This window comes from Glandiceps talaboti, chromosome 1 (assembly GCF_964340395.1).
Source record: "Glandiceps talaboti chromosome 1, keGlaTala1.1, whole genome shotgun sequence".
Classification (NCBI taxonomy): Eukaryota; Metazoa; Hemichordata; class Enteropneusta; family Spengelidae; genus Glandiceps; species Glandiceps talaboti.
Window position 1 is genome coordinate 13565138 of NC_135549.1, and position 11302 is coordinate 13576439.

At 34.9% G+C, this 11302-nt stretch overlaps 1 protein-coding gene across 1 annotated transcript in view; it reads right to left on the minus strand.

Annotated features, from left to right (window-relative positions):
• Window positions 1-10565, minus strand: part of LOC144439449 (protocadherin Fat 4-like) — a 46919-nt gene extending 36354 nt beyond the window's left edge. Inside the window, exon 1 of the mRNA XM_078128739.1 lies at window positions 10195-10565. Coding sequence (XP_077984865.1) covers window positions 10195-10297 — 103 coding nt within the window. The 5' untranslated portion in view covers window positions 10298-10565. The remainder of the gene's footprint in view (window positions 1-10194) is intronic.
• Between the last annotated feature and the right edge of the window lie 737 nt (window positions 10566-11302).

The window sequence follows — 11302 nt, forward strand, 5'->3', positions numbered from 1 at the left end:
CTGGTTTCGATTTCATTAAGTTGTCCTTTGTAATCAATTAGGAACATTGTGGATTTTTAAACGAATTATATGTTTCTATAGATTTCGGATTCTATGTAAATCAGATTGTTATAAAAATACGTACATTTTATATAATTATCTATCCGTGCAGAGACAGTAAATGAGACTCGCACTGAGTTCCGTCTGCCGCAACAAATTCACTGTGTACAGGTCCTTCATAACATTTGATTCGTCGCCTTACCAGAATGGATGGCGAGATTACAGAGCTAGCTAAAATTCTATCCTGGAAGGCATGTCATCAGCTCACAACAGAACGAGAGACTTTGAGAGTATGGATTCCAGGCTACTAAAACGTTACGTATCTCAATGTAAGACATCAAGGGAATGCATCCGGGATATGATTATGTTGGACTGAAACGGATACTCCAATTTAATAACTTTTCATCGATGCTATCAGTTTTTCCCTTTATCTCAAAAGTATCAACATCAAATAATTTTATGATGTAAACAGTTTCTGTCCTAGTTTTTGCCTCTCTACTATCTACAGCCTACACTGTAGATATTTTGAATACAATATTTTCCCGATAAAATATTGCAGTGATGAACATGCAGGTGACGTCATAGTGTATTTAGGACATTATCATGACAAATTGTCACTGGTATTAGTCACCATACCCGACGTATTAATAGTACGCTATGGGGAAATTCAACAAAACTTGGTAGCCACTAGCCCAGACTTAGACTAGATTCTATGCTTGTCGCTGATTTGTGTGTATGAGTTGTTGGTAAAAGTAAACGACAAGCATATAACAATATCATGCTGTTTCACCAGTCTGAGAATTGGTTACAATTTCACGTTCAGACTTCTGTGCTAACAAGGTATTGCTCCCTTAGTATAGCTTCGTGTATTTGGAAATGGCACTGTCAAGCTAGATCTGTGCTACAAATCCACGTGCTCTCAGTGATTTCCAAAGGCCTGTCCCAAATGTACAGAAACCCATGGCACTATTTTGTTTAAATCAACTTTCAGAACATATGAAACTAGGTTACAGCACTAATGCGGTCGATATTTGAAATCGTGAAGACATGTCAATTTATCATGATTTCTTTCAAACACTTACTCTTCGTAGATGACGCACATTGCTTCGTTTGTGTTTGTCAAGTTCAAAATCAATCATTGCAATTTGATAGATGATATTGTAATGTGATAAAGGTCAGAAATATTGTTTGTATTTTTCACGATATCCCTTTTTACAAGATATTTTTTCATTTTTTTTTAATACATGTATATGACAATTTTGATCATTCTTATACTTTACTGTAGAATGGTTTAGATTCTACTATAGTGTAATCTAGATTCTAGGATAGAGTAGTTTAGATTCTACGATAGTGTAATCTAGAATTGAAGTTAGGGTAGTTTAGAATCCACATTAATGTAGTCTAGATTCGCGGATAGGGTACTCTAGATTCTAGGACAGGGTACTCTAGATTCTAGGATAGTCTAGATTCTAGGATAGGGTAGTCTAGAATCTACGATAGGGTAGTGTAGATTTGAGGATATGGTAGTTTAGTTTCGAGGATAATGATTCTCAGTATAGGATAGTACACTCGAGATTCTACGATAGAGTAGCCTGAGATTCAAGGATACGGTAGTGTAGATTCTAGGATATGGTAGTCTAGATTCTACGATAGTGTAGACTAAGTCTAGATTCTATGGTAGGTAGTATAGATTCTCAGTATAGGATAGTGAACTCGAGATTCTACGATAGTGTAGTTTAGATTCTATGATCATGTAGTCTAGATTCTAAGGTAGGTAGTATATATTCTCAGTATAGGATAGTGCACTCGAGATTCTACGATAGTGTAGTCTAGATTCTAACGTAGTCTAGATTCTAAGGTAGGTAGTAAATATGCTCAGTATAGGATAGTGCACTCGAGATTCTACGATAGTGTAGTCTAGATTCTAACGTAGTCTAGATTCTAAGGTAGGTAGTAAATATGCTCAGTATAGGATAGTGCACTCGAGATTCTACCATAGAGTAGTCTAGAGATTCTAGGATACGGCTAGGTAGGCTACACCTCAACTAATTAAACCTTTCATTAATTTTCAGGCTCCAGGCAGAGATATCTGTGATTCTGTGATATCCTTTTCACATATAAAATACAAACGGTGCTTTGTAAGTTTCTTTTTCATGAAAAGGAACAACCATCAGTCCCCCTGATCGGAGCTGAATGGCTTTGACAGTTCATAAGTCTAGTAGGCCGCTATCCAGTACATCACACTAATGCATTTCTTTATTTGCTGTCAATCTCAATCGTACATATTCTAAAGATCAGGTACATATTGAAAAATGACATCGTCTCTAATGCATTTGTACTTGTTATCTTAAAGTAAAAGTGATTAGGCAATTTGAAAGTTGTAGCTAACAAGTAGTGACGTGCAGAACTGTCTCCATAGCAACAACGAGTCAACAAATATAATGATGACATGTGATCAGTCAGTGTTCGTGCTGAAAGTCGTATAAACACGGAGATGAGCCTGCGGAGATTCATAAGTTGGCAAAACAGCCATAGAAAAATCGGCACGTTTATAGTTGTACGTCACATCACAGTATCTACCAACACAACAGACATTGACTGCAACAAAGTGCATTCGAATAATTTTAAGAGTGCTCACGCTTGGCTGTTAGCATGTAAGGCTTACTGTACTATACTCAGTACCCTTCAACCCCAGGGCCTTCAAAATCGAACTTGCCCCACTTCACGAGAAACATGCAATGTGAAATCGTTGTGCAAACACCACAGAAGCTAGTTACGATGATTGCATAGAGAACAAATCAACACCTGACTATCTGATCGTAACAAACTCTTCAAACATCGACACTCGTTGCATAAAGTATTAATCACTTTGTTGGAAAATCAATCAACACACATCGTTATGTCACCACCTTCCACAAGTGACACTTCACACACCAGAACCAGTATATTACAGAAAGTACTACAGTGTCGCTGAAAAAAGGTGTGAACAAAGTCAGAGACGAAGTTGAAAATGAGGCCAAGTTATTTCGCTTTAACTAGCCACATTTGTTTGCATACCTGGTGATTTAGAATCTCTCATCAAAATCTAAGTATACATTTAGCGGCTTATCTCAGTCATAATGCTGTAGTTTTTGTGGGATTGGATATCTCAAGATAGAGAACACTTCACAAAGCTATTATTAACAACTTGTGATTTACCTGCACCCTTTTTATCTAGACATGACCGCGGCGAAGTTTGACTCATATCGATTTATGCTTTTTATACAGGTTGGCACCTGTATGTTAGCTTTTGACAATAAAATCTAAGGCCGATGATTTGAGTGTGTTCTCAGAGACATTCCAAAGGAATCGCCTGACAACAACACATAATGCTCTGAACGTACGCTGCGGTACTTCTTTAAGTTGATCACGAAGCAAGTTTACGAAACAACAGCTATCTACCCAGCACTTTAAAAGAACAGAACAGAGCAGTTTTTCAGACAGGCTTTACAACTAAAATGTGGCGTTTCCCTTATTACTAGTAGTTATCGAAAAACAATCGAAGTTTTTGACCTTGTTTTGGGTGCAGTGTGTATTCTCGGGTGTGTACTTTGAGGCGTGTCGTCAACAGGTGCTCATAGTCCAGTCAAAATAAGGTTTGACCCAAACATAATTGCAACAGAAATAATTTTTAGTGCATCTTGTTCAGAATTTTATGCTGAACAACATATCAAAAGTCTAGAAAAATCTAAGTGGTGGAACATGGTGAAAATGAGGTTTTTATTAATTAGCATAATTAGCGAGAATATTATATTCTTAAAATGCTGTTTTCGGAATAAAACCTGGCAAGTAACATGTCTATGGATAGGTCTAAGGGTGAAAAAGCATACTAGGACCATCATATGATGATTCAACATCTCATCAGCATAATTAATATGTAAATTATAAAAAATTGTAATCAGCATATTCAAATTTGATAACATTTTAACACAAATGTATGCAGGTTATATATCATTTGATTTGCAGTACAGTGGGAAATAAATTTAGTGTTCTTGTCATCATCAAACACTTTTCATTTAAAATGTATCAAAGATTCTTAATTAATTAGTAATTAGCATAATTAGCATATACACGGTTTATCAATCTCCTATGCAAGTAATATGTCTTTGGGAAGGTCTTGAAATGACAAATTACATAGGCTACAATGGACCATTTAATATCATCAAAGACAGTCTGATAACTCATATTTCTGTTTTGTAGTTATGCAACAGAGAAATCAAGGCAATAAATGTTAACAATTGCATCTTGCCTTAACTTCCACCCAATAGTATAGGTATAATGATCTTTATGCATCTAACCAACAATGTTGCAAATGTTACGACTTACATCACTGGATCATTGTGTACTTCTAATACCAATGTATCGCTGTATACCAATGTGTACACATTGTTCTCGCATACTGTACTGATATCAAGTTGTTAACTTCGGAGGAACACAAGATTCAGATGTACTTATACTGAGAGTCAACAAGGACATGAAAGTATTATGGGATGTCCATGCCCTTCATCATTCTCATCACTAAACTAAACAGCCAATCTCTTTCTTATCATATTGTTCTTTTTTAACACATTCCCATCTTCAAACTTTCTGATTCAATTCTATAAATATTATTATTAACAGTGCAGAAAGATAAATTAATTAAACACCCCTTTCAACACTGATATAGTATGAAAGTAACATCATCAGTCACTTGTTTGTGTCAATTTACCACAATGACATGACAATCGCCTTCCAATTCAATCTAGCCCGCAATCATTTATGTAGTGACTCAAATAATTAGTCAAACTTAATGGTTAGCCTGATATAACAGGAACGGTAAAAATTCTGTTCGAAACAAATGACATGTCAAAAAGGCTATCAAATTCAGTTGTTTCATTTCAAAAATCCTGTCATAAAATTGAATGACAAAACTTTAAAAGGATTTAAATTCTCACTGATTCTATGGAAACCAAATAGTTTTCATTTAAAAAAACAGGCACTGCATGGTTGATAAATGCTTAGTTCTTGAGCACGTGTTTTACGGGGAATAAGAAATTATAAAATAAAAAATGATTAAATCACCCTTACAAAATGGAATCAAAATTGAATAAAAATTAATCGAATGAAATCTAAACAAATATACCATAGATTTTGTAGAAATTGAAAACAAAATGAGGGAAGCTAAAGTACTTCGCAACATTTCCCTGCCCCTGATATCCTAACAAAAGTATTGATAATTTTAAATATCATTTCGAAAGAATTAGCATTGTCATCTGGAATTAGAACAAAGGTTGTGATGATTGTGTAACAATGTAAACACAAACACTGAAAATATGAATAAAGTTTGATGATAAAACAAATAAAAGAAAAATGAAATAATTATAATAGTCATTATCAGCCAGACTATTAACTTTACAAAGGCGATTTATTGTAGCTGTATTTCATTTTGCTTACAATCAGCTTTGGTCTACGTTTCGCATTCTGCGTTATAGAGTTATACAATCGTGAAAAGCTTAGAACTTAATAGAAAAGGACATTTGTAAACACAAAATAGGAGTTAAAAATCTGTTGAAATGATATCATCAGCATTGTTTGTGCAAGGATTAAGGGACAATCGCATAAAATATACCACAAGCTCAATAAATGAACTTTGTCCATTTAGGACAACATATTAAAAACTATATTTGAAATCTAGCAGTTGTATATCACATAAGAAGTAAATTTTAATCAACTTATGAACATCTTAGTATAAATATAGAAGTTATCATTGAAGGCATGATTGTGAAAGTTTTCGAACTTAACTTTGGTTAGAAGTGCAAGAATGAAGTTCAGTAATCGCATTGATGCCAGACCCACCCCTCCCAAACGAACAAAGTTATACTTTATTGAGCTTTTGTGACATCGTCTCATTGTACAGAAGGCATCTTCTGTACAAATTTGCCAAATGTTTTATTAACTATATTTGAGATGTCGCAGTATGCAAAATTAGTAAAAATGACTTTTCCAGGTCAAAAATAAAATTAGTTTGTGGTCGTAACATATTCAAATATTAAATGAATTAATTTTAAAGACGAAGTGAGATTTGCACACAAAATGATACGTAACTGTGAGATGACTGGTAATGGTACAAAAATAAAACAAAGAAGATAATAGAGCAAGGGCTTCATCCAAAAAAATTGTTAATGTCCTGTATCACCTAAAATCGTCTTATGTTTTGAACAGTGGTAATAATACATGTAATGTGCAAAAAATTGACTATAATGCTGCCTTTCATGTCATTTCAAAGATGATATCTATATTTTTGTAACATTGAAATAAAAACACAACTGAATTCAAACAATTCACAGAGGGATGTAACAAAATCTACAAATGTATATAATACTCATCTGAATTCTTGTCTGTAGGAGTAATATGTGTCCGTGTTACATAGCGCGGAATTCAAAAGATTCAAGTTTAAGCTAAGTTATATCTAGATATGAAAAGATATCTTTTACTAAACTCAAGGTACAGTTCAATGTACAAACTGAAGACCATGTTGTCAGTAATCGAGCTTTAAACGAAATATAAAGGGTAGAACATGCCTAGTAATAACTAATAAAGCCAAACTTTATTGTACAAATGTAATGCAATAACTCATAGGATGTCATAGTTCAAAGTTAGAAATTAAGTTTCAACTGGCAGGTTTTGAGACAGAACAGAATGTGAACATGTTTTTTTTTCACTTTTAAAAAAATTGAACATAAAGACCAAAAGGTATCAACAACGCAAGAAATAACAAACACATTAATACTACACTGTCACACTATAGTATGTTCATTTAGAATGACTGAAAATAAAGAAAACTACAAAAATACACAATTGTGATAAGCAGATAATCACAACATATTCCTAAACCGGTACCACTAATAATAGCACATCTAGAAACAAGTCAATCAGTGCTGCCTTAATTGAAAGACAAGGGGCAGCACTGGTAAATATTTATAGATATACATAAAGTGACGGAATATTGATAGAATCAAGGGGCATTTCTTTCAAAACTATTGGGAAGAAGACAAAAAGGTCTAGGAGTACAGCATCTCAGATACTGCCAGCATCGAGGTTGTATAATTATGGTGTAGGTACGATTGGAACCATACATCATTTTTGAACGATCATCTGGACACACACGGTGATATAAAATCACATAATGAAAACAGAATCTTCTCCTTACACATTTTCTAATATGGTGAATATTTATAAAACCAACAACCCATGAATGGTACTCCCGCTCAGGTTTGACAATTTGATAATGATGTTCATCTGACTTATAAGGTTAAGACCTATCGAAAGATATATTACTTGCATACTTTAAATCGAAAAAACTTCTCAACATCTTGAGGATAATTACATTAATTAATTAATCAATTAATTAATTAGGAAACTTTAACTATTCTTTAGCTTACCTTGGAGTGGTTTGATGATTGAAAAGTTATGTTCACCCAAAATCGAGTGTCAATAACTATTGAACAAAAAATATCATGTATGCTTACTAATGTATTGTTTCACATGTTAATTACACTAATTAACACTTGTTTAGCATGCATGTTTATCTAACAAGGGAGGAGGTATTTATTGATGAGAGTAAGGGATTCAAATACTCCAATACCTAATGATAGACATACAACTAACAGGGGCGTTCAAAAAAATGTATAGTTATTGTACGTTACAAGTAATCAGTGTCCTTAATTAAAGTAATTAAGAATACACATATTTATTCTATGGGAATGGTTGCACGATCGTACAGTGACTCCAAAGTAATTACTCACCTTCAGACCTACCCATAGACATATTACTTGCATAGGTTTTTTGAACAAATGATATCTCATGAATATTATTTTTTCATTAATTATGCTAATTAAGAAACGTCATTTTTGACCATGTTCCACCACTTAGATTTTTCTAGACTTTTGATATGTTATTCAGCATAAAATTCTGAGCAAGATGCACTAAAAATTATTTCTGTTGCAATTATGTTTGGGTTTGGCCATTTTTTCCGCTAGATTGACTGGACTATCAGTCAATCTTGTATATTCAATGTGGATTGTGATCTCAGATGATGAACTGAGTCAATCTCGATCTCAAACTTTCTCATGATCTATGGAATCAATATCTCATCCTATGTTGGTGAATTCCGGAAGAATAAGCTGAAAGGCAACACTTTCTCCGAAGAAGGGGGCAATGGTTAGAAGGAAATCTTTCGATTCTGACGTCATGTATTGTTAGTAACGTTAGGGAATTATTCCCTGTCTGTACGCTTGATTTGGAACGAACGAAGACAGGGTCCCAGCAATTGAGTTTAGATACCCTTAGGGAGGGTATACTTACAAGTTTAACAATAACTTACAGGTGAATGTCTTTAGTATTTACTCATACAAGCGTATCACATCTCGTATGTCTTGTTGGTGTGTTTGTGCAAGTCAACAAACAAGTGGCGTAGAATTCGGTCCTGTTGTAACCACAACACCATATCATCACATGTCCAACCAGATCGTTCGTCGAAATGATACAACAGACCAACTTTACACGGTGTCAAATTTCGTTTTGCGGACTTTACTGTTTACTTTAATATTTACATGTAGGAGTAATGATAAATGAGATTTATTACCAGAATTGAACAAAAACGATTGGTACAGACAATAAAGTTGTCTGTGGTTGGTACTGGAGCGTTTTTTTGGCATTTTATTTACTGTACATGTGTTTGCATGTACAAGCTTTACATGTAATACTATAGTCTAGAGTTGTTGTGGAGATCTTGTTCCTAACCTGGAATTCATACAATACTACTGTAGTGTTGGTATAGCACAACTCACATGTTATTGATTCCGATATGTGTCTTAGCTCTTTTGATTTTGAACCATTTTTACGGCGATTGGAATAGTGACGTTTGTTTTCAACAGAGATTTCTTCGCCCCGATTCGACGCCCGGATAACATCTAGACTATTTGATTAATACTTGTCAGTGGAACCATTATTTTCACTCTGGAAAGACCTTAAAATGTAGGATGGAGCCCAGTTTTCTGTAGCATACAGCTACCTTGACGCTTTACGGCAAAATTGGTGAGAAGAAAGCATGCTATCGTGACTAGTACTGTCCCCACTCCCTCATAGTACAATCAATGTAAAAAAAACACGACTGAATATTCATCTCTACCCATACACTATACATATTCTACTTGGATTAACATTGGTTCCTACATGTAGTTGCTCTAAATTCCCTGTCGAAACTACGCCCAAATGATTAATTTTCAGACTTCAATCGTTCATCCTCTAACCCGTAGCCACGGAGAGATATCTTATGAGTTCCAAGGCTGCAATCGCAGCAATCGGAAGACCATTTGTAAATTCTTAATTACTAAAAACGTCAAGTAAGCACAGAAAGGTGTGGGTGAGCGTGTTTTTAGTCAGGATGCCAACTGTAACCACAGACTGTGAGTTATGGTATAAATCATAACGATACTATACTGTATAGGAACTAGACTAGCGTGTCTTTTACTTGAAGTGGGTCACAAGTCACAAGTCAGAACGTCGACTATATATTACATTCCTCTTTCAACTTCTTGGAGGTAGCATTTTATTTACTGAATTCTTTTGTCCAACTTGAAAAATACTCGTACCAGAGTGTGTTTGGTGAGTACGTAAAATGGGGAGTGTCGATCTCGAGAAAAAAAGTGGCCTTGCATATTTGATTTGCGGTTGGTACCTTATTCTTTTTTTTTATTACCGTTGATTTACCTTCGCTGCAGTCAATAACATCACATAAGTGCTATCACATGATAAAATATCGTTCACTGATAATTAGTACTAAGCGTGTCAGTAACGACGGCTGATATCAGAAGTCAATAGCATACAAATAACCCCGTAGTTCTTATATTAGTGACCCGAATGTGCAGTAGGGACGTTCCCTGATTTGATTAAATCTCGTTCTTTAAGTCCGCATACTGCTCTGTCGCAAAGAACTAAGCTTTCATAAAACCATTAAATTGTGTTTCGAATCTATTATTCATGAAACCATCACCGGTGTAGCTAGCAGCTGATTTAGGTGGCGTATATCGCATAATAAAATAGTGTTCTTTATTGGATTTTGATGCGAGTACTTACCCTGGGCACCAGCTTGTCCGTTGAAACCAATGATAAGTACCCCTAGTATGACATCCAACAGTCCTATCCCAACTTTACGTCTATTCACCAGTTGTGTGACCATTATTTCTCGAGTCACATAACGCGTTCTCCAAAATTCTTTGAAACAAGAAAATCGTTAGAGGGGAACAATATATATGTCAAAAGGCAAGGCTTTTTTCTTTGACCGGACCTACCACAGAAACAAAATCCACAGTCCAATAACCTCCTGACTGCTTGTAGGTAATCCTGCGTTGTGTGAATCTCGAAGTAATTGGTGTCTACCTTATCAGTGACGTCACTGGCAAGTCCATATGAGCACACACTGCTATTGGCCAACTGTTAAGTGTGAACTTTGCAAGCAAGCCAAAAAAAGCTCTTGTTGTTCGGGTATCGGAATTGCATCACATTTCCGATGGTATTCGAAAATGACGCTGTCTCAGTGAATTATATTGACACAATGAATAGTAAAATCAGTGGGGTAGAACGTGTCAGGCCACTCCCACGTCAAGAGCTCACACAATGTTACTATATGGTATACCTATGTTCCTCTTTTTGAAATACTGACCCGCAAAAGGTGAAGCCACTATAACACAAAAAACTAGCCCTCAGCTGGTTGGTTGGTTGGTTGGTTGGTGGGTGGGTGAGAGAGGAGAAATAATTGAAATCGTAGTCACAGTTGTTGACTTCACTAACCTCTCTATGAAATAAATAACGCTGTAGTTGTGAAACACGCCTGTGCATGAATATGACGTATGTATATGTTATCGAATTCACAAAGCATTATTTGGTATGCTATAGAAAATCAATACTGATCAAACTGATAAATGATCATACATAGGTAAGCGTACATGATATCAGTACCTGGTGTATTGACATAGGTCATCACAGTAGATCAAATTAATATATTTTGCACTATATGAATAATTATATATGGATTATTTTTTAATAAATCAAATTTTGAGAATGAATCAAAACAAATAGGGAAATACAGAACCTTATGGATGGGGCAGATGTTATAAAACACAGGCACACACATTATACATACATATATATATATATATATATATATATATATATATATATATAT